This window comes from Ascidia mentula, chromosome 1, assembly GCF_947561715.1.
Source record: "Ascidia mentula chromosome 1, kaAscMent1.1, whole genome shotgun sequence".
Lineage (NCBI taxonomy): Eukaryota > Metazoa > Chordata > Ascidiacea > Phlebobranchia > Ascidiidae > Ascidia > Ascidia mentula.
In genome coordinates this window covers 25,122,706-25,147,944 of record NC_138566.1, presented here as the reverse complement: position 1 = coordinate 25,147,944, position 25,239 = coordinate 25,122,706, and the positions used below count along the sequence as shown (strand labels likewise).

The window sequence follows — 25,239 nt, the reverse complement described above, 5'->3', positions numbered from 1 at the left end:
TTGCTAGGTTGCAAGTTATGGTTCAGTGGGTGTATTCGTTCATGAAGGCCGAAGCTGCGCAGGAACAGAAAATGTCCTTGAAAGCGGGTACAGCAAGTTTTTTGTTCACTCAAACCCAGAGTTCTATACATTATTGTTAATGTGGGTCTGTGTGAACTTTCGTTTAAACTCGGACATGAATAACTCAGGTTAGACTGAATCTACCAACAAATCTGAAATCGCAGTTTTTTATTTCATAAGATTGTTTTTGGTGTTGTCAGCTTCTATTTCTTCATGTTTAGGCCAAGTTCCCAAGTGTTTGGTGTGGATATAAACACAATGATAAGTGATGCACTGAAACAGCTATTTTTACATTCCGCCAACACCGAATATTCGGAATAATTCGGCCAAATATACAGAAACTAATTTTGGTATCCCTAAACACAATAAATTTAAACAAAACATGTATAAATTCGGCAAACCAAACTTTTGGTGCATCCTTAATAATAGTAACCATTACAAACTAGATGGTGTTACAACTTTTAAATATTTATTTTTGCAGGTTAATATGAAAAATGGATGATTCTGATCAACAAACTACAACAACTAGTAAAATTGTTCGTCCCACACCTCATTCTGTTGATTTTGCATCTAAAGATAATTTAAAGAGGAGATTTAAGGAAACTTCATCACAACCAGACATAGAGGAACATACCCAGCATTTTAAGGAATCTCTTACATTGGAACCAGTGTATAATGTTTACATTAACAGGCGTTTTCCTGAAAAGACTTTCACAGATGGACCAACCACCCTTTCAAGGAAACCATTTATCAAAGTGGAGAAAACCAGTTTCAAACCAATTGCGGAAAAAAAATGTATTACTTATTATATAGACTATTAAAACATTAAATGTGCTGTATCAGTCTTATGTCTACGAACTGAATTCTTTTGGTTTGGCACTTTTAGGTGTAAATAAACCAGTCTTCTTAGTGAGTTCCTATCCCAGAGAATTCATTTCATAAACCATCAAAAACGCTTTGCCATATATTAGTAGTTACATTATAACTCCTTGGAAAAAGTTTAATTTGGAAAATTTTTAGGGCTATCTAAAGATTTTAGTAAACAAAGGCCAATTTCAAATCAAAAGGATGCCAAGTCAAAAGGATACTTTTACGAAAAGGTAAAGAAGCTATATTTGAAGATGACAAACATTTATAATGTCCTAGAAGTATTAAAAAAATAAATTTTGCTGATTTATTTCACTTTTTTAGGCATTTACGGTGAAAAGTAGTGATGCACCGAAAATGCAATTTTTTATGCCATGTAAATTCAGCTGAAAAAACTTTGGCATCCATTAACAAAACATGTATATACTGGATGGAATGTACTCCTATCATCCACTCTTCTTTCGGCACTTAAAGAATAACCCCGAATGTTATACCAACTGCAAAGTTGACTTTCATCATTTCTGTGACAATAAACAAATAAATCAAACACATTTATACAGTTTAAACAATGATTCTAACCTATACTAAACCTTGCATATCAGCAATGCATGCTGTAACATTTTCAGTTTTGGCATAATTTTGCTGAAATGTTCAGCCAAAACTGAATTGTAAAAATCATAGTTTTGTCCAAAAAAAATTCGGCAAGCCAAATTTTCGATGCATCCCTACTAAGAAGCACCATTGTCAAAATTTTTTCTCAAATGGTGTGGTTTTCACCTTGTAAACAAAAATTTTTTGCAGATTTTGCATTGGGAATATATTACTACTTTCACTTTGACACAGCTACAATAGTTTATCTCCTAAATAGTCACTATATTATAGATAGAAATCCAAAATTTATTTTATGAAAGATTAAGAGAAATAATTTTGTTGCTACAGAAAAGATTTTTGGATGAGACAGGGGCCTTGTTACCCCAGGCATTTCAGAAGCCAAAATCATCCAGCAACAAAGTTATAAATTCAAAAACAGCATTGAGCAACTTTTCTAACCTTACTGAGGAAGTTGATTTAAGTAACTGTGGACTAACTGTGAAGGATGTTACAGAGCTGTGTGAAAAGATTTTGGGATTACCAAAACCAGTGAGAATTATCTGTTTTTATAAAGCGTGATGTTTATTTTCAAGTGCAGAAAAACCTCCATGCAGGTGTCATTAAATTTTTACAGCTCTCTTACATTGAATCCAGTGAATGATGAAGTCTAATTAGTCAACCTAAAAAACAAAAAAAAATACCTCAGTTTCTTATTTTTGACCAAATTGTCTGACATCCAACAGTTGGTTTATTTCTTACTTACAATATTTTTAAATCTTTTTCCTACCACACGGCCTTTACATCGCCACTAGTTTACCTTCCAAGCATTCTCGACTACCTTTGAAATTATTATTATCGTGCAAGGACAACTGTACAGCAAGATTGATAATAATAGATCTTTCTTGGCTATGAACAACCCTTTTTCATTGAGTAACATTTATGTATTTTGCACTCCTGTGAGAGTTCCAGTTGTTCAATTTATGTCTCATCATAACTGAACAACGCAAAGAAGTGAAGCAAAATTCCAAACACACTGTTTACACAAAGAAGTGAGGCAAAATCTAACCGCTATGATTAAGTGTTCGGGGCTAACAAACACACTGTTTACACTCTTCTCTAAGAACTTATTTTTTACAATTCTGCCAAAAAAAAAATTGGTTTTTACATTTCTCTGCGTTCCTCAATTCACCCGCCACTAATTATGCACAAAACACATTATTTTCTGTTATTTTTCCTAGTGTAGTGGTTTATTCTTATTACTTTATAATTATGATGGCAAAATCATCATACTGTCGCAACAACTGAATATTTATAGTATACTTTTTAATGCATGTTATACAAAATCTATAACATAAAATTTGGATATAGGAGAGGTGTATAAATAATTAGTGGTGATTTGTCACTTTTTTTGACTGCTGGTTTAAAGAAAAAAATAATTGGGTGCCATATGCCATGTCATTATATTTTGTATGTTGTACAAATTGTTTTAACTTTGATACTTGGGTTGTTCAGTTTTTTGTGTTTGTGAAATTTGAGTTTAATTGTATCACACCGCCTTTCATTATAATGAACTTTTACTTTCAGCTAAAAAAGCTCAACCTCTCCCACAACAATATTGAATATGGGGGTTTATATGCACTGACAGGGTGCATCCACAACATTGAAGAATTGGAGCTGGAAAGATGCAACCTAAAACACTTTGTTCTTTTTTATCTATCACATGGAATTGCAAATTTGCCAAAACCTGTAAGTTCACTGTTTTGTGGTGTGATTGTATTATAATCTAAATGTTCTTTATTTGCAGACTATGCTGCTTGTGTTTACTTCTAGTGACTAAGTTCAAACATGTATTATTTCAAAGCCTTTTAGTTTACAGGTACAAAATTTTCTTCCAGTTTCTTTCTTAGGAATTCAACCAATAGGAATGCTGAAATTTAATACATAATTTAATGAAAATCCACATTCCATCGATTTCTGTTCTTATCCTAATAGCTTTAATGAAGAATTCACGTAACATTTTTTGTTGCAAGGTTTTGTGCTGACAACCCCAACTTTATTTGTGTATCAGGGATGACCAACCTTATGCTGCTCATACACTATTATATTGAAAAAAAAATAAGAATTCCCAGTTCTAGCTATAAGTGATTTAAATTTATTTTATAATTTTTTTTGTGAAAATCAGTGTACTCTATACAATTTGCCGCACTTTGCAGAAGCCAAAACCGCTGCAAATACATGATGTCGGTTTTCTTTATTGTGTATTTGTGACGCAATAGTATCAACGTGAAATTGTTTCACAGTTGTATACACGATGTCAGAATTACTTCAACAGTGCAACAATTTCACGTTGATACTATTGCGTCACAAATACACAATAAAAAAACCTACATCATGTATTTGCAGCGGTTTTGGCTTCTGCAAAGTGCGGCAAATTGTATAGAGTAGACTAAATCGCGTACCACTTGAAAAGCTCTAGGGGTACGCGTACCACAGTTTGAGAACCACTGATCTAAGGGGTATAGTGTGTTGCTTATAGTGATACAATATGCCATAGGTTGGCTAACCCTGGCATATATTGTTAGAAAATTAAACCATAGTCCCAAAAATTTTTGCAGTGGATAATAGGCAAGAGTCCAAAAAGAACATTCAATTCAAATGTTGAATAAAATTATTTTGTTATAAATGATTACCTAGTTGGCATTTTACAAACTATTTATCTTTGTTGTTTTTTCTGGGCTCATTGTATCTGGAAAATACAAGGAAATTTTAATTATCTGTTCAGCAGTGTTTTTAACCTTTTCTGGTTCATGACACCCTTTTGTGTGCAACATAATATTTTGGTCTCTCTTTTAATCGTTTATTTAGAAAAAATACATATCTTTATGTGAGAATGGTTGCTGTAACTGTATGGCCAACTTCGAAATATGTTATTGGTTGTTTAACAAACCTCTTCTCGACATTACATTAAAAAATATTTGTCCTCTTCAATACCAACAACATAAAGTTGAATCACTGTCAAAATGTGTAATGATCAGTTTGGCCCTGTTTGTTTCAACGGATTCTCATTGTGACTAAACTAACTCCATTTAATTGGACAACCATTACACTACAACTGCCAAGCAATCTGATCATAGTGAAACTGGTTAAGTTTTTGTCGAGTGGTTTTCTGATAAAACCACAGTGATGCCAAGTTTATGAACAAGATTGAATTACTTATTACCCTTACAGTAGCCAAGTAGTGTTTTAAGCTTTTGCACGACAAGGCAGAATCGCCCCACTGTGCAGGTTTTACTTGTTCATCACAGCTATCATATTGAAGTCATTTGGTTCGCAGGAATTACATCAACCACCCTGTATTAATTACATATCTTTTACCATCCTTGATAATTGAATTTATTCTGCTTTGTTGTGCTTATATTGTTGGCTGTTATGAAAGCAGTGACTGTAACATCAAATTTAACTTGTAAATTTTGGACATCGCAGTAGGATTTCATGATTCCATAATTTTAAATATTGTCTGTACTAATGGTTATAGTACATTTTATGTTATGGGTTCAGTGAATTTTCTGACAAAAGTTCTTCATTTTATCACCACACTGATCCATTATAACTTGCGCCACAACAGTTTTCTTTTTAGGATTTTTGCATAATCTTTTCGGATTTGATTGTTTTGTCCAATATGGATGGACTAACGGTGTATTGAGTAGATTCTTTAAAATGTTCATCGTCTAAACACTATGTATACTTGTTTTTTATGTTATTTTTTAGTTCTTCGACATTTTAATTTGAAAAATCTTATGTAATAATTGTAACATATTTTTGGTTTTAGCTGAAAAAGCTCAACCTCTCGCACAACGATATTGGACTTTGTGGTGTAGATATACTGGCAAGGTGCATACACAACATTGAAGAGTTGGATATGGAAGGATGCGGCCTAGGCTTTGGTGTTGCTGGTCTGTTAAATGAAATTGCAAAGTTGCCAAAACCTGTAAGATCACTGTTTGTATTTTAATTGTATTATATTCTAAATGTTCATGCATGTATTATTTCAAAGCCTTTTAAAGAATTCACATAACTTTTTTTGTTGCAAGGTTTTGTGCTGACAAGCTCAAAGTTTGTCTATATATCAGGGGTGACCAACCTTATGCTTCTCATACACTATTATTTCCCCACTTTTCAGATGTGCCACAACTATCATGGCTTTAAATTTTAAGTTTAGAAAAGATTTGAAAAAAATTTCAGGATTGCCAGTTCTAGCTATAAGTGACATGTATTTATTTTATAATTTTCTTCTGGAAATCAGTGAATTTAATTTTTTGTCATGACGAGGCATGTTTTTTATTATCTACGGGGTATAGTGTGTTGCTTGTAGTCATGGGCGTATCCAGGGGGTCCGATGGGTCCGGACCCCCAACTTTGTGAAATATTTTGGTCTTTTTTGATAACTAAACAAACGCCACTGTATTTTTTTGTCAAAATCCGCGTGAAAACCAAAAATTTTCTTTGACGTTGACCTAAAAACCGCATCGTGTTGCATTCGCCATTGTTTCCAAACAGGGAGTATTGTTACCGAACACTTGGCATTGTTACCAAACATGTTGCATTGTTACGAAACAAGTGTCATTTTTCGTCAGTTCAAGGACGAAACGTCGTTTTTCAGTGGCCATGTTGTAATGACAAGCGGTTTACTTGCGTGAAAGTCAATTAGTTTAGTTGTTAAACTTTCCATAGCGTTACACAATTGCGCAAGCCAGAAAGCCACCGTTTTTGTGACAATTGGCGCGAACACCGTCCCTCGTATTTTGCGATTCTCGCCCACAATAGTTTACACTTAGTTTATACCTGAAAATCGGGGAATTCCCTAAAAAAAAATTGGACACCCCCTTTAAAAATTTCTGGATACGCCCCTGCTTGTAGTGATACAATATGCCATATGTTGGCTAACCCTGGTATATATTACTAGAAAATTGAACCACAGTTACAAAATATTTTCGCAGTGGGTAATAGGCAAAGGCCCAAAAAGAATATTCAATTCAAATTTAAAATTATTTTGTTACAAATGATTACCGAGTTGGCATTTTACAAACTATTTAAATTCTTTGTTTTTTCTGGGCTCAACGTATCTGGAAAATACAAAGAATTTTACATTTTCTGTTCAGCAGTGTTTTTTAACCTTTTCTGGCGTTGATGAAAGCAGTGACTGCAATATCAAACTTTAACTTTAGGTTTTTGACATCAACTTGGCTGTAACATCAAACTTGCAGTAGGATTTCTTGTTTCCACAATTTTGAATATTTTCTATACTGATGGTTATTGTAGTACGTTTTATGTTATGGTTTCAGTGGATTTTTTGAAAAAAAAAAGGATTACATCTCCATACTGACCTAATATAACTTGGGCCACAATTCACAACTGTTTTATTACAAGGTTTTCATGCTGACAACCTCTAAGTTTATTTATATATCAGGGGTGGCCGACCGTATGCTTCTCATGCACCATTGTTTTTTTTTCAGATGTGTCACAACTCTCATCCCTTTTTTATTTTAGATTAGATTTGAAAATTTCAGTAATCCCAATTCTAGCTACAAGTGATATTTCATTAGAATGCATCTCTGGGTTTTAGTGTGTTGTCTGTAACGATGCAAAATGCCATAGGTTGGTTTCACTTTGTATGTATTGTTGCAGAAATGCACAACTGTTGCACAATGTTTTTGTAATGCGGAACAGGCTTGAGCCCCAAAAGAACATTCAATGCATATTTTTCTTATTTTATTTTGACTAGAATTATTTTAATGCAAATGACTACCTAGTTGGCATTTCCCGATTATTTTTTCATTTTCTGTTCAGCAGTGTTTTTCAACCTTTTCTAGTTCATGGCATCCTTTTGTGTGCAACAGAATATTCTGGTCACTTTTTGAATCAGTTATTTAGAACAAACATATAATATGTGAATGTGAAGATGGTAGGATTTCATAACTCCACAGTTTTTAATACAATCTATACTAATGGCTATAATATGTTCTATGAAATGGTTTCAGTGGATTTTATGAAAAAAGTTCTTTATCACATCTCCACACCCACAATAACTTGGGCCACAACAATTTTCTTTTTAAGATCTTCACATGATCTTTTTAGGATTTAATTTTTTTGTCCAATATGCATGACTAACTTTGTAATGAGTAGATTGTTTGAAAGGTTTATTGTCATTATTTTAGTTTTATTGTATTTCGTACTTTCATTTTATTTTGTATTTGTAATGTTTATTTTTTTCTTCTAACTTTCGTACTTTGGTTGCACATTTTTGTGTGTTTGTGAAACTGGATTTTTTTATTGTATCAAATAATCTAATGAGATAATTGCAATGTTTTGTACTTCCAGCTGAAGAAACTCAACCTCTCCCACAACAATATTGGATATTGGGGTGGTTTTGCGCTGGCAAGGTGCATCCACAACATTGAAGAATTGGAAGTGGAAGGATGCAACTTAACTCTCCTTACTCTTTATTCTCTATCACACAGAATTGCAAAGTTGTCAAAACCTGTAAGATCACTGTTTGTGTTATGATTGTAATATAGTCTAAATGTTCTTGCATTTATTGGCAGACTATGCTGCTTGTGTTTACTTCTGTTAACTAAGTTTATATTTGTATTATTTCAAAGCCATTTACTTTTTTGATGGATACAAAATTTTATTTTTAGCAGTGTTTTTTAACCTTTTCTAGTTCATGGCATCCTTTTGTGTGCAACAGAATATTCTGGTCACTTTTTGAATCAGTTATTTAGAAAAAACATATAATATGTGAATGTGAAGATGGTAGGATTTCATAACTCCACAGTTTTTAATACAATCTATACTAATGGCTATAATATGTTCTATGAAATGGTTTCAGTGGATTTTATGAAAAAAGTTCTTTATCACATCTCCACACCCACAATAACTTGGGCCACAACAATTTTCTTTTTGAGATCTTTACATGATCTTTTTAGGATTTAATTTTTTTGTCCAATATGCATGACTAACTTTGTAATGAGTAGATTGTTTGAAAGGTTTATTGTCATTATTTTAGTTTTATTGTATTTCGTACTTTCATTTTATTTTGTATTTGTAATGTTTATTTTTTTCTTCTAACTTTCATACTTTGGTTGCACATTTTTGTGTGTTTGTGAAACTGGATTTTTTTATTGTATCAAAAATTCTAATGAGATAATTGCAATGTTTTTTACTTCCAGCTGAAGAAACTCAACCTCTCCCAGAACAATATTGGAGATATGGATGGTTTTGTGCTGGCAAATTGCATCCACAACATTGAAGAATTGGAAGTGGAAGGATGCAACTTAACCCACCGTACTGTTGATTCTCTATCACACAGAATTGCAATTTTGCCAAAACCTGTAAGATCACTGTTTGTGTTATGATTGTGATATAATCCAAATGTTCTTGCATTTATTGGCAGACTATGCTGCTTGTGTTTACTTCTGTTAACTAAGTTTATATTTGCATTACTTTAAGCCATTTACTTTTTTGATAGATGCAAAATTTTATTTTTAGCAGTATTTTTTAACCTTTTCTAGTTCATGACATCCTTTTGTGTGCAACAGAATATTCTGGTCACTTTTTGAATCAGTTATTTACAAAAAACATATAATATGTGAACATAGGCGTCGATTTAGGGGTGACTGGGGTGACATGTCACCCCTCATGAACAAACAGGGGTGACAATGTATGCAATGTATGCATTGTCACCCCTGGATTTCGTTTAAATTAAAAATTATTGCCCAAAAAAACACATATATTATACTATGCGTTAAGCTAGTTTCAAACGACCTGTATTATCACTGTCACAATCATGACAATTGACAAACACAAGTGTCTTGTTAGCCGTTGTTGTAGCATAATTGTAAGAATCGGCATTGTTGTGTAATAGATTTCTTTGTTATTTCATAATTACTTAATCTGCAATAGACCGAGTGAAACAAATTGAAATGTTTTTTGCATGTTTCTAAAACCTGGAAATGTCACCCTCAATATTTTACAAAACGTTAAAAAATCGATGCCTATGTATGTGAATGTGAAGATGGTAGGATTTCATTACTCCACAGTTTTATATACAATCTATACTAATGGCTATAGTATGTTCTATGAAATGGTTTCAGTGGATTTTATGAAAAAAGTTTTTCATCACATCTCCACACTGACCCACAATAACTTGGGCCACAACAATTTTCTTTTTAAGATCTTCACATGATCTTTTTAGGATTTAATTTTTTTGTCCAATATGCGTGACTAACTTTGTAATGAGTAGATTGTTTGAAAGGTTTATTGTCATTATTTTAGTTTTATTGTATTTCGTACTTTCATTATATTTTGTATTTGTTATGTTTATTTTTTTCTTCTAACTTTCATGCTTTGGTTGCACATTTTTGTGTGTTTGTGAAACTGGATTTTTTTATTGTATCAAATAATCTAATGAGATAATTGCAATGTTTTTTACTTCCAGCGGAGGAAACTCAACCTCAATATTGGAGATAGGGGTGGACTTGAACTGGAAAAGTGCATCCACAACATTGAAGAATTGGAAGTGGAAGGATGCAACTTAACCCACCGTACTCTTGGTTCTCTATCACACAGAATTGCAATTTTGCCAAAACCTGTGAGATCACTGTTTGTGTTATGATTGTAATATAATCTAAATGTTCTGGTTTCTTTTTTTTTCAAAGTTGATTTTCATTATTTCTGTGACAATAAACAAAAAAATGAACACATTTATACAGTTCAAACAATGATTCTAACCTACACTAAACCTTGCCTATCATCAAACCGAATTTTCTGTGCATACCTTTTGAAAATCACCATATGGTGTTGTTCACCTTGTAAAAACAAGTTTTTGCAGATTTTGAATTCAGAAATACACTACTTTCACTTTGACACAGCTACAATAGTTCATCCCCCAAGTAGTCAATAATCTTATTTGTTGTTCAAGCTTGTTTGTTTAGTTTGTGCTTTTAAACCAAAACATTACTTTATATTTTACAGAAAAAATCCAAAATTTATTTTATAAAGGAATAAGCGAAATCATATTGCTACAAAAAAGTTTTGACAAAACAGGGGCTGGTTACACTGGGCATTCCAATATAATATTATGTGTGTCCGTTTTTTCAGATGCCAAAATCATCCAGCAACAAAGTTATAAATTCAACAGCAGCATTGAGCAACTTTTCTAACCGTACTAAGGAAGTTGATTTAAGTTACCGTGGACTAACTGTGAAGGATGTTACGGAGATGTGTAAAAAGATTTTTCGATTACCAAAACCAGTAAGGATTATCCTTTTTATGAAGCATAATGTGGCATTGAATCCTTACAGCTCTTACATTGAATCCAGTGAAGAACGAAGTCTAATTAATTAACCTGAAAAACAAAACAAAAATTACCCATGATTCTTGTTTTTGATTAAGTTGTCTGACATCAAACTGCTGGTTTATTTCAAACTTACAATATTTTTAAATCTTTTCCCCCTACAGCATTTTCATCACCACTAGCTTACCTCCCAAGCATGCCAGATTACTTTTAAAATTATTATTATCATGCAAGAACAATTGTGAAGCAAAATTGATAATAATAGATCTATGTCAACTTCTTTTCATTATGTAAAATTTATGTGTTTTGCACTCCTGTGAGGGTTCCAGTTGTTGAATGTCTCATCATAACTGAACAATGCAAAGAAGTGAGGCAAAATTTGCACAGAAATAACTGTTATGATTCATTGTTCAGGGTTAACAAACACACTGTATACACTCTTCACTAATAACTTACTTTTTGCAATTCTATAAAAAAAAACTAAATTTTACATTCCCTCACTCTCCTTAATTCACTCCCAACTTTTTTTGCATTTTATTATGGCAAAATCATCATAATGTCACAAAAGATTTAACTAAATATCTCCATTATACTTTTCAATGCATGTTAAACAAAATATACAATGTAAAATTTTGCTGCAGCAGGTTTGTATAAATAATTGGTTGTGATTTGTCACATTTTATTGACTGCTATTGGTTTACAAAAAAAAATTATTGGGGTGCTAAAGTGTTCTAATTTTTTTTAACTTTGATACTATGGTTGCACAGTTTTGTGTGTTTGTGAATATTTTTTCAAAATTGAGTTTAATTGTATCACACCACCTATCATTGTAATGAATTTTGCTTTTAGCTGAAAAAGCTCAACCTCTCCCACAACACTATTGGAGATGAGGTGGGATACGAACTGGCAAGGTGGATCCGCAACATTGAAGAATTGGAAGTGGAAGGTTGCAATCTAACTGGCCATGCACTTAGTTATCTATTGCATGGAATTGCAATGTTGCCAAAACCTGTAAGATCACTGTTTGTGTTGTGATTGTAATATAATCTAAATGTTCTTTTTTGGCAGACTATGCTGATTGTGTTTACTTCTGTTAACTAAGTCAAGCCTTTTAGCTTAAAGACACAAAATTTGCTTCCAGTTTCTTTCTTAGGAATCCAACCAATAGGAATGCTGGAATTGAATACATGATTTAATGAAAGTCCACATTCTATCAATTTCTGTTCTTATTCTTAATAGCTTTAATGAAGAATTCACATAACAATTTTTGTTGCAAGGTTTTGTGCTGACAACCCCCAACTTTATTTGTGTATCAGGGATGACCAACCTTATGCTGCTCATACACTATTATATTGAAAAAAATTTCAGGATTCCCAAAAATTTTTTCTGAAAATCAGTGAATTTATATTTTTGTCATGGCGAGGCATGTTTTTTATTATCTTAGGGGTATAGTGTGTTGCTTATAGTGCTACAATATGCCATAGGTTGGCTAACCCTGGTATATATTGTTAGAAAATTAAACCACAGTCTAAAATTTTTTGCAGTGGGTAATAGGCCAGAGCCCCCCCAAAAAATTCAATTTAATTCAAATGTTTCTCAAGAGTAAAATTATTTAATTACAAATTATTACCTAGTTGGCATTTTACAAACTATCTAACTGTTTTGTTTTGTCTGGGCTCAACGTATCTGGAAAATACAAGGAATTTTTCATTTTCTGTTCAGCAGTGTTTTTAACGTTTTCTAGATGATGACATCCTTTTGTGTGCAACATAATATTTTGGTCTCTCTTTTAATCGTTTATTTAGAAAAAATACAAATGTTTATGTGAGAATGGTTGCTGTGACTGTATGGCCAACTTCGAAATATGTTATTGGTTGTTTAACAAACCTCTTCTCGACATTACATTAAAAAATATTTGTCCTCTTCAATACCAACAACATAAAGTTGAATCACTGTCAAAATGTGTAATGATCAGTTTGGCCCTGTTTGTTTCCCGAATTCTCATTGTGACACAACTCACTCCATTTAATTGGACAACCATTACACTACAACTGCCAAGCAATCTGATCATAGCGAAACTGGTTAAGTTTTTGTCGAGTGGTTTTTTGATAAAACCACAGTGATGCCAAGTTTAAGAACAGAATTAAAAGACTTATTACCCTTATAGTAGCCAAGTAGTGTTTTAAGCTTTTGCATGACAAGGCAGAATCGCCCCATTGTGCAGGTTTTACTTGTTCATCACAGCTATCATATTGAAGTCATTTGGTTTGCAGTAATTGCATCAACCACCCTGTAGTAATTACATATCTTTTATTATCCTTAATAATTCAATTTATTCTGCTTTGTTGTGCTTATATTGTTGGCTGTTATGAAAGCAGTGACTGTAACATCAAATTTAACTTGTAAATTTTGGACATCGCATTAGGATTTTATTTCCCCACTTTTCATATGTGTCACAACTATCATGCCTTTGAATTTAAGGTTTAGATAAGATTTGAAAAAAATTTCAGGATTCCCAGTTCTAGCTATAAGTAATATGTATTTATTTTATAATTTTCTTCTGGAAATCAGTGAATTTAATTTTTTGTCATGACGAGGCATGTTTTTTATTATCTACGGGGTAAAGTGTGTCTTGTACTGATACAATATGCCATATGTTGGCTAACCCTGGTATATATTACTAGAAAATTGAACCACAGTTATAAAATATTTTTGCAGTGGGTAATAGACAAAGGCCCAAAAATTCTATTCAAATTTTCTCATGAGTAAAATTATTTTGTTATAAATGATTACCTAGTTGGCATTTTACAAACTATTTAAATTCTTTGTTTTGTCTGGGCTCAACGTATCTGGAAAATACAAAGAATTTTACATTTTCTGTTCAGCAGTGTTTTTTAACCTTTTCTAGCGTTGATGAAAGCAGTGACTGCAATATCAAACTTTAACTTTTTTGACATCAACTTAGCTGTAACATCAGACTTGCAGTAGGATTTCTTGATTCCACAATTTTGAATATTTTCTATACTGATGGTTATTGTAGTACGTTTTATGTTAAAAAAAAGTATTACATCTCCACACTGACCTAATATAACTTGGGCCACAATTCACAACTTTTTTGTTCCAAGATTTTCATGCTGACAACCTCTAAGTTTATTTATATATCAGGGCTGGCCAACCGTATGCTTCTCATACACCATTGTTTTTTTTTCAGATGTGTCACAACTCTCATCCCTTTTTATTTTAGATTAGATTTGAAAATTTCAGTAATCCCAATTCTAGCTACAAGTGATATTTCATTAGAATGCATCTCTGGGTTATAGTGTGTTGTCTGTAACGATGCAAAATGCCATAGGTAGGTTTCACTTTGTATGTATTGTTGCAGAAATGCACAACTGTTGCACAATGTTTTTGTAATGCGGAACAGGCTTGAGCCCCAAAAGAACATTCAATGCATATTTTTCTTATTTTATTTTGACTAGAATTATTTTAATGCAAATGACTACCTAGTTGGCATTTCCCGATTATTTTTTCATTTTCTGTTCAGCAGTGTTTTTTAACCTTTTCTAGTTCATGGCATCCTTTTGTGTGCAACAGAATATTCTGGTCACTTTTTGAATCAGTTATTTAGAAAAAACATATAATATGTGAATGTAAAGATGGTAGGATTTCATAACTCCACAGTTTTTAATACAATCTATACTAATGGCTATAATATGTTCTATGAAATGGTTTCAGTGGATTTTATGAAAAAAGTTCTTCATCACATCTCCACACCCACAATAACTTGGGCCACAACAATTTTCTTTTTAAGATCTTCACATGATCTTTTTAGGATTTAATTTTTTTGTCCAATATGCATGACTAACTTTGTAATGAGTAGATTGTTTGAAAGGTTTATTGTCATTATTTTAGTTTTATTGTATTTCGTACTTTCATTTTATTTTGTATTTGTAATGTTTTTTTTTTTTTATTCTAACTTTCATGCTTTGGTTGCACATTTTTGTGTGTTTGTGAAACTGGATTTTTTTATTGTATCAAATAATCTAATGAGATAATTGCAATGTTTTTTACTTCCAGCTGAAGAAACTCAACCTCTCCCACAACAATATTGGATATAGGGGTGGTTTTGCGCTGGCAAGGTGCATCCACAACATTGAAGAATTGGAAGTGGAAGGATGCAACTTAACTCTCCTTACTCTTTATTCTCTATCACACAGAATTGCAATTTTGCCAAAACCTGTAAGATCACTGTTTGTGTTATGATTGTAATATAATCTAAATGTTCTTGCATTTATTGGCAGACTATGCTGCTTGTGTTTACTTCTGTTAACTACGTTTATATTTGTATTATTTCAAAGCCATTTACTTTTTTGATGGATACAAAATTTTATTTTTAGCAGTGTTTTTTAACCTTTTCTAGTTCATGGCATCCTTTTGTGTGCAACAGAATATTCTGGTCACTTTTTGAATCAGTTATTTAGAAAAAACATATAATATGTGAATGTGAAGATGGTAGGATTTCATAACTCCACAGTTTTTAATACTATCTATACTAATGGCTATAGTATGTTCTATAAAATGGTTTCAGTGGATTTTATGAAAAAGCTTAATCACATCTCCACACTGACCCACAATAACTTGGGCCACAACATTTTTCTTTTTAAGATCTTCACATGATCTTTTTAGGATTTAATTTTTTTGTCCAATATGGATGACTAACTTTGTAATGAGTAGATTGTTTGAAAGGTTTATTGTCATTATTTTAGTTTTATTGTATTTCGTACTTTCATTTTATTTTGTATTTGTAATGTTTATATTTTTCTTCTAACTTTCATACTTTGGTTGCACATTTTTGTGTGTTTGTGAAACTGGATTTTTTATTGTATCAAATAATCTAATGAGATAATTGCGATGTTTTTTACTTCCAGCTGAAGAAACTCAACCTCTCCCAGAACAATATTGGATATATGGGTGGTTTTGCGCTGGGAAATTGCATCCACAACATTAAAGAATTGGAAGTGGAAGGATGCAACTTAACTCACCGAACTCCTCATTATCTATCACACAGATTTGCAAATCCTGTAAGATCACTGTTTGTGTTGTGTTTGTAATATAATCTAAATGTTCTTGCATTTATTGTCAGACTATGCTGCTTGTGTTTACTTCTGTTAACTAAGTTTATATTTGTATCATTTTAAAGCTATTTACTTTTTTGATAGATACAAAATTTTCTTTTTAATTTCTTTGTTGATGATTCAACCAAAAGGAATGCTGGAATTGAATACATGATTTAATTACAGTCTACACTCTATCAAATTTCTTTTTATTACTGATAACTTAAAAAATTCTCATACATTTTTTCTTGCAAGTTTTTTTTTCCCAACAACTTCAAAGTTTGTTTATATATCAGGGGTGGCCAACCTTATGCTTCTCATGCATCATTTTCCCCTAGTGTGGGGTATACCAAAGAGCCCATTATATTGTTGGCTGTTACGAAAGCAGTGACTGTAACATCAAATTTTAACTTGCAGGTTTTTGACATAGCAGTAGGATTTCATGATTCCACAATTTTGAATATTGTCTATACTAATGGGTTAAGCATGTTCTATGTTATGGTTTCAGTGGATTTTATGAAAAAGGACCTTTATTACATTTCCACACTGACCCATAATAACTTGGGACACAACAGTTTTCTTTTTAGGATTTAATTATATTTTGTCCAATATGTAAGACCAACTTTGTAATGAGTAGATTGTTCAAAAGGGTCATTTCTAAAACACTAAAAACAAGTTTTTTTGTTATTACTTTAGTTTCCCCCACTTTTTAATCACTGCTGATTGATAAAATGGGCCAGTGATGGGATGCAAATATTATAGCATCTGTTCTCTCACTAGCAGCATGTCATATATTAACTGCAGAATACAGTGCTCGCAGTGAAACATAGGTCTGTGCACATTTGGTTGCTAACAACCGGTCCATGTAGATTACTAAATACTAAGAACCAACTAGTTTTCAATATATTTTGCACTTTGATTATATTTTGTATTGCGAGCATTTATATTTTTTGTTCCTACTTTTATATTTTGGTTGCACATTTTTGTGTGTTTGTGAAACTGTAATATTTTTAATTGTATCAAATAACCTAATGTAATGATTGCAATGTTTTTTTTTGCGTTCAGCTGAAGAAACTCAACCTCTCCCACAACTATATTGGTGATCTGGGTGGACATGAACTGGCAAATTGCATCAACAACATTGAAGAATTGGAAGTGGAAGGATGCAACTTAACTCACCGTACTCTTCATTATCTATCACACAGAATTGCAATGTTGCCAGAACCTGTAAGATCCCTGTTTGTGTTATAAATGTAATATAATCTAAATGTTCTTGGATTTATTTGCATACTTTGCTGCTTGTGTGTCCTTCTGTTAACTGAGTTTATGTTTGTATCATTTCAAAGTCTTTTACCTTCTTATAGATACAAAATTGTTTTTTCCAATTTCTTTGTTAGGAATCCAACTAATAGGATTGCTGGAATTGAATGCATGATTTAATTAGAGTCTACACTTTATAAAATTTCTTGCTAATTCCTCATAACTTTAAAAAATCACTTATCTTTTTTCTTGCAAGTTTTTTTGCTGAATACCTCGAAGTTTGTTTATATATTATGTGTGGCCAACCTCATGCTTCTCATGCACTAATTTTTTTCCTTTGCTTCAGATGTGCTGCAACTATCATGCCTTCGAATTATTTTGGTAGTTTTGGATTGGATTTGATAGAATGGGGACTGAGATGTTAAAAACCTACAAGTTAAAATTTTGAATTAGAATAGATTCGATAGTATGGGGTATAGCAAAGAACCTATTATATTGTTTGCTTTTATGTAAGCAATGACTGTAACATCAAATTTTAACTTAAAGGTTATTGACATGGCAGTAGGATTTCATGATTCCACAATTTTGAATATTGTCTATAGTAATGGGTAAAGTATGTTCTATGTTATGGTTCCAGTGGATTTTATGAAAAAAGGTCTTATCACATTTCCACACTGACCCATAATAACTTGGGCCACAACACTTTTCTTTTTAGGATCATTGCTTGACCTTTTTAGGATTTAGTTTTTTGTCCAATTTCTAAGACTAACTTTGTAATTAATAGATTGTCAAAACACTATAAAAAAATTTTTTCAGTTTTCCCACATTTTAATCACTGCTGGTTGATGAAATGGGTGGTGGGATTCAAATATTTTAGCATCCAGTCTCTTTAGCAGCATGCCATATAGTAACTGCGGAATACAGTGCACGCAGTGAAACATATCTCTACACATTTGGTTGATAACAACCGGTCCATGTAGATTACTAGATTCTAAGAACCAACTAGTTTTAATTATATTTCATACTTTCGTTATATTTTGTATTGCAAGCATGTTTTTTTTTCTACTTTTCTACTTCAGTTGCACATTTTTGTGTGTTTGTAAAACTGTAATTTTTTTAATTGTATCAAATAACTTAATGTAATAATTGCAATGTTTTTTTTACCTTCAGCTGAAGAAACTCAACCTTTCGCACAACAATATTGGAGATGAGGGTGGATGTGAACTGGCAAACTGCATCCACAACATTGAAGAATTGGAAGTGGAAGGATGCAACTTATCTCACCGTACTCTTGATTCTTTATCACACAGAATTGCAATGTTGCCAGAACCTGTAAGATAGCTGTTTATGTTATAATTGTAATATAATCTAAATGTTTTTGCATTTATTGGCAGACTATGCTTGTGTTTACTTCCGTTAACCAAGTTTATATTTGTATTATTTTGAAGCCATTAACCTTTTTTGATAGGTACAAGATTTTATTTGTAATATCTTTGTTGAAGATCCAACCAATAGGAATGCTGGAATTGAATACATGATTAAATTAGAGTCTACACTTTATCAAGTTTCTTGCTAATTTTTTATAACTTTAACAAAAAATTCACATATCTTTTTTCTTGCAAGTTGTTTTTCTCAAAGTTTGTTTATATATCAGGGGTATGCTTGTCATGCACCAATTTTCTTCGAATGTTCTGCAACTATCATGCCTTTGAAATATTTTGTTAGTTTTGGATTAGATTTGATAGTATGGGGTATAGCAAAGAGCCTATTATATTGTTTGCTTTTATGAAAGCAGTGACTGTAACATAAAATTTTAACTTGTAGGTTTTTGACATTGCAGTAGCATTTCATGAGTCCACAATTTTGAATATTTTCCATACTAATGTTTATAGTACGTTTTATGTCATGGATTCAGTGTTTTTTTTGAAAAAAGGCTTTCATTTCATCTCCAAACTGACCCATTATAACTTGGGCCAAAACAGTTTTCTTTTTAGAAGGTTTGCATAATCTTTTTATGATATTTTATCGGTATGTAGGACTAACTTTGTAATGAGTAGACTGTTTAAAAAGATTTATTGTCAAAAACTATAAAAACATTTTTATGTCATTATTTTAGTTCTCTCACATTTTAATCACTGCTGATTGATGACATGGGCAAGTGGTGGGATACAAATGTTTTAGTACCATTTATCTCACTCGCAGTATACCATATATTAACCGCGGGAATACAGTGCTCAAAGTAAATCAAAGGTCATCACATTCGGTTGTTAACAACAGATTCATTTAGGTCATTAAAACTTGTTGAATCCCACTACTGAAATGGGCCATTATGGGTGTCATAGAATTCTTATTCTATTTTGTGCTTCCATTTAATTTTGTATTGCTAGCATGTTTATTTTTTTGTTCCAACTTCCATACTTTGGTTGGACATTTTTGTAAAACGGGATTGTTTTTTAATTTGTATCAAATAACCTAATTTGATAATTGCAAAGATTTTTTTGCCATCAGCTGAAGAAACTCAACCTCTCCCACAACAATATTGGAAATTTGGGTGGACATGCACTGGCACATTGCATCCACAACATTGATGAATTGGAGCTGAAAGGATGCAATCTAACTATTCAAGCTGTTAATGAACTATCAGACAAAGTGGCAATGTTGCCGGGAACTGTGGGCACTTACATGGAAAGTTTATTCGAACGTTTGTAAACCTTTTATATTTTTGAAGGTTTTGTCGAAGGAACATGGTCTTTCCAATAAACAACAGCATTCAGACATTTTGATATGTGAAAACACCCCATCGAAATCCATACCCACACAACATCAAAAACACTGTAAGGAAAATTGTTTTGTCACTTTTAAAAAAGTAAAGTATCATTGTTATTTCACATTTTGCAACTGCGATGCAAATACATGTAAACAGTCAACTGTCAACTGTTTGCGAAGTTGATGTCTTTTTGACTTAGTATACGAAGACTTAAACACATAATTGATTTTGAAAAATATTAGGTGATCAACTAAAGTCTTTGTTGGAAAGAAAGATTCTACAAATTGCCCAGGAGCAGTCATCACTTTCACTTTTATTAAAATGTCCCATAACACCAGCCGAAGTTTCCTTGATTCACAACATGCATGCAAATTTGTTTAAGTTTCCATTTTCTCATAAAAGAGAAACAAAGTATGATACCATCCCTCCTACCAAGATGTATGTAAAAGCAAAGAGGAAAGCACTAAACAAATCTATATTCAACAAGTTTATGTTTAACCAAGCCAAAACTGAAGAACGTGCACAAAACCATGGAAATATGATTTTTATTGTTGGCCAACAAGGAATTGGAAAAACAGCTTTAATAAAAACATTGACCACACATAACTTGTTTGAAAATGTGTCCTTTTTCTTTTATGCTGATGTCAGCAAAATTGATTTTGATGTGGAGGTGACATTTCTTCAGTTTCTTCTTTGTACATTGTTGCCTGACCAAACATACACACCCGAAGAAAAAGCAGACATACTTGGAGTAATCAAAACTGATCCGGGTGTTCTTGTTGTTTTTGATGGAGTTGGAAAAGCAGTTGATCTTCTAAAAAAGGAAGTTGAATCCATTCCTTTATTGGATTCGAAGAACAAACCAGAAGTTTATCTAAGTCATTTGTTGGAAGGAAAGTTACTTCCAATTTCCAGAAAGATTTTTGCAATAACACCTGATCCATTCCAAAAACTTTTACAGTTACACCAATCAAGATTTGTTGTTGAATTAGTGGGTTTGCTTCCCAGTTCACAAGAAGAACTTGAACAGCAAATATGTGGGGCAAGATACGAGTCAATATGGGGGATTTTAAAACAAAACCCTTCCTTGTTAGGATGCTGGCAAGTACCATACAACAACATTTTGTTGCTTTACTGCTCAATGCATTATGGCAGTAATGTTAAAAATATTTTGCTTTCACCAATGCTTGCTGCAATTTTAGTCCAGAATTTGCAACTCCATTCTGATGAAGATACAGCCATCATGCTGTACAACTTGGCAGAACTTGCCTGGACAGGGATTGAAAATGAAAAGAAATACTTTTCCTTGGATGATTTGGGACATGCCAAACTTAATAAAGGCACAGTTGACAAGTTCTTTGGGGAGCATGAGGATTTTGATTCACTTCAAGTTTGGCATTTCTCACATGATATCTGGCAAAAGTTTTTTGCTGCTTTGTATCTGATGCTGATCATGCCTTTAGATGAGTTTGAAAAAAAATACACAAAACTCACAACTGGTAGATGGAATTACTTCACCAGACTGTGCTTTGGATTTTGTAATGAAAAATTGTTGGGTGACATTCAGTGTTTGGAATCAACCACTTTCAGATTTAATTTTAAAGATTTTCATGCAAAAAAGTTGCTACTTACCAAACTTTTTCAATCATGCCTCAAAGAACCAAACAAAGAAACTATAAAGGAAGTTTGTTGCTGGGCCCATGAAGCAAATGTTGCGGGAATCACAACATCTCTTTCCTCATCACTTCCCGGTGTGTTAGATCTCAGTGACTCATCACTTTCTCAATCTGACCTGGAGAATCTGGCCTATGTGCTGCAGTATAGAGCTAACCAGGTAAGTGTTTCGACATTTAGTCCAAAATTATGTTTATTTTCTGTAATTACATAAAAAATTGTTGTGTGAGAGTAATGGTTTGTGTATTTTTAGGTGAGGAAATTGAATCTCAATGGCAACAACATGGGTGACAGTGGTGCAAAAGTTTTAGCCCCCTGCATGAATATGTTTGACACCCTTGAACTAGAGGGTTGTGGCTTAACATCAAAAGGGGCCCGTTTCATTTCTTCAGCAGTTACGAAAAGATTTTATTTGGTAAATTTAGAAAAGATTTTATGTTCATAATAAAAGCCATTGGGCACGTATCTAAAGTAAATTTGGGGCTTTTTTATGTTATTTATAAGTGTTGTATGAGCTTGCATAAGACAATGCAAACATGTTAAATACTTTTGTGGTTTTCAGTTAAACTTATATAATAGAAGTAAAATTGTAGTTTTTGAATTTAGATGAACTGTATTAATCTTGCACACAATGATATTGGTGATGATGGAGCAAAGTGTGTAGCTGATTGCCTGTATAACATTGAAAACTATGAACAAGTTGGTCTTGCATCAAACACATGGAAACTGTCAGCTGTTGGGAAAGTAATTATTGATGAACAAATCAGTAAATTAAAAGAACGGGTACACATTGCTGTGCATGTTTATTTCGTTTCAACTCAAGCAGTTTAAATTATATTTCTTTTTACTTTAAGGATGATTATGCAATTGTAAAACACATTTCCAGGATTGTTAAACCAACAGGAGATACACTTTCCATTCTTGGATGCACCGTTAAATTTCCTGATGGCTGCTTGGAACAACCCACATTAATTAAACTGACAGCCTATTATGGAAAGAAAACTGAAAAGGTAAAAATCTTTTTACTGCATTTCATGCAATTGTGTAAGAAATTTAATTGCAGATGCAATTTACACCAATGTTAAAGTGCCAACCAAGTCATGTTGAGTTTAAAGAAAAAGTTTTGGTCACTTTGCCCACATGCTACTTTTCCAAGAGCCCAAAAGAGATTACGGTATCTGTTTTAACTGTAGAAGGCTTTATATTTAGCATTGCTATATTAAAACTTGTATTTTTATGGTGTCTTACATGCTCGTCTGCGTTAGATTCAACAAAGTATTGATGGCTTAGAGTGGAAAGTAATTACAACTGAATTTCATCAGAGACAAAGAAGTTACCAGTTTTCTGTGTCACATTTCACGAAGTATCAATAATTTTTTGGCTTTTGTGTTTGGCTTTACTTACATTGTGCATTTTTGTAAAGTTTTGTTGGATTTGGATCTTTTAAAAAGAAAACCATGTTTGTGAATGTCTGGTTGAAAAACAACTACTTAAAAGTAAATCCAAGAACAAGAGTGTTGGTGTTTGCATTAAGTGATTCTGTTGAAATGGCACAGTCTAATTCTGAAAGCCAAAATAGTGTTAACGTTGGTTCAGTGGAAATCAGGTAACGATGCTTTCTGATAAATTGCATGCTTCTTATTTATTTAGCTGTTAATTTAGAGCATCATATAAGCATGTCAAGCTATCAATCCCGAAGTGTCCATTACATGCAAAGTGCATAACAAGTGCCCAATTAGTGAAAAACATATTTAACTTACCTTACAATGAAGAGAATTACTTGCTTGTGGAAGATATAAAAGGGTCTAATCCCAACCAAAAACTTGAAGAAGAATTTAAATTCAAAATCAAAATTGCATGGAAGAGGAGGGAGGTTTATAATAAGCAATTTTATGAAAATCCATTTCCAGAAGATGTATGTAAATTTAATTTGCAAAAACTCAGGATTATTTTAACAAATTATTTGTGTTTGTAGGGTGTCGGGATAAAGGAAACCTCGAAAACTAGTAAGGATGTCATTGGAGGTTTAAAAAAATTACTTGTGTGTTTGAACATTTTTCTGTGTATTGTCTCCATATTTTTTACTTAATATATCACCACCGTTTTTTATTATTTTTAAAAACCAAAGTGACTTTTAAACATATAGAAAACTCAATTTCTGGTGTTATCAATAATTCAACATTCAATTTTGCTGAGAATGACATCAATAAGAGAACCAGCATTCATAAAGAAGCATCAAGTGCACAGAAAGGTTGGAGAATATGTTTCATTATAACATCAAATAATTTGACATGTTTTACAGAAGCACTTACGCCAATCATGGAATCCTCATCAGGTAAGTGACTTAAAATGGGGTAATTTTATGCATCCCACATAACTATTTCTTGCTTAAATTAAATAAACTTTAGTTGGCAAAATGGATTGACCCTTTTAATCACTGTCGCTTTTCTAAATCATTTACTTTAAAAATACTTTAGTCCTTGAAATTTGTTTAAAGTGGCTTTACAATAAACAAAATGTTTTTCAGAAGCTGGACCCTCATCAAGACCAGATGCTGAGTAACTTTTACAGTAAAACATGTTTAGTGAAGAAGATTGCATGCTCTCGCATGACAAAACAGAATAACCATGCTATGTAGACCTTGTGCTCAGCTGTTGTATATTTGTCGTAACGTGAATTGCAACTACGATCACTTTTTTTCTAAAAAGTCTGGTCAAACTATGAAAACTCATTCCCCCAGTAAGGTTTGGGGTGACTGGTGCCTTCAATGCCAATTCTGCATGAACTGATAATCTGTGACAATGTACAAAACGCTTTGCTAAAATTTCACGAAGATTATGTTGCACTTGTTTATTATTATTTTGTTGTGTCTTGGTTCCTTTGTACCTTATTTGTTGCTTTGTATATATTTTTGGAATGAAAGGTTTGTTTTCCAAGCTATCCCAACTATAATGGATTGATTTTTAATATTGTTTTAGTATCCCGTTTTTTATATTGTTTGTTACTGTGTATATATCTGAATTTATTGTGTATGTAATGTTTGTGTTGCAAGTTTTGCGAAAATCTATTTGTTTCAAATGTTAATATTAATTACTAAATTATGCAAGATTTTGTAATGTCATATAGTTTATTTGCAACATATTTTAACTGTGATTTTTTGGATGTTCTTGCCTAAAGCTCATATACTGTTTCGTTGATTTTTCACATTGTTTTTTTGATGCATTGCAGTATTATGTATTTGTTGTTAAAATTTTGTAAATGTAATAGCCTTGATGATAAAGAGACACAATTAAGGAATTACCCATATTTGCAATTAATTTAATAAATTGAACAGATTATAAATCAGAAGGTTAATTTGCGCGTTCAAGTATCATGGAGGCGAGTCAACAAATTTGCACTCACCGTTCTGGTAACGTAGTGCAAAATAAAACACTGCCGTGTGTCTGACTCCTGGTTACTAATAGACTATAGACCAGGGGTGCACAACCTTTTTACTACTGCCGGCCGCAACGCACGCACTACTGTGTCCTAACGGCCGCCGTTGAATATAC

General features: G+C 32.5%; 1 protein-coding gene across 3 annotated transcripts; it reads left to right on the top strand.

Annotated features, from left to right (window-relative positions):
* Positions 1–34: 34 nt before the first annotated feature.
* Positions 35–25,191, top strand: LOC145916235 (uncharacterized). 3 transcript variants are annotated; one of them, XM_083002788.1, is made up of 29 exons: positions 35–188; positions 542–855; positions 1,081–1,160; positions 1,867–2,067; positions 3,103–3,264; positions 5,348–5,506; positions 7,897–8,058; positions 8,748–8,909; positions 10,016–10,168; positions 10,678–10,830; positions 11,723–11,884; positions 14,951–15,112; positions 15,802–15,954; positions 17,053–17,214; positions 18,418–18,579; positions 19,756–19,917; positions 19,976–20,081; positions 20,257–21,848; positions 21,942–22,061; positions 22,295–22,471; positions 22,543–22,698; positions 22,752–22,862; positions 22,954–23,051; positions 23,112–23,294; positions 23,351–23,603; positions 23,664–23,694; positions 23,835–23,939; positions 23,991–24,023; positions 24,216–25,191. In XM_083002788.1, exons 2-29 carry the CDS (start codon positions 555–557, stop codon positions 24,248–24,250), a joined length of 5,496 nt encoding a protein of 1,831 aa, XP_082858914.1. In that variant the 5' UTR covers positions 35–188; positions 542–554; the 3' UTR covers positions 24,251–25,191. The 3 variants fall into 3 exon arrangements, with proteins under 3 accessions (XP_082858914.1, XP_082858912.1, XP_082858911.1); XM_083002786.1 differs by having other exon boundaries at positions 21,942–22,103; positions 24,219–25,191; XM_083002785.1 differs by having other exon boundaries at positions 21,942–22,103.
* The last annotated feature ends 48 nt before the right edge of the window (positions 25,192–25,239 follow it).

Coding starts and splice junctions, on each gene's coding strand:
- LOC145916235 (XM_083002785.1), top strand. CDS start 555: ATGGATGATTCTGATCAACAAACTACAACAACTAGTAAAATTGTTCGT. Junction 21,849..21,941: donor TGCAGTATAGAGCTAACCAG/GTAAGTGTTTCG, acceptor GTGTATTTTTAG/GTGAGGAAATTGAATCTCAA. Junction 22,472..22,542: donor TCAGTAAATTAAAAGAACGG/GTACACATTGCT, acceptor TTTTACTTTAAG/GATGATTATGCAATTGTAAA.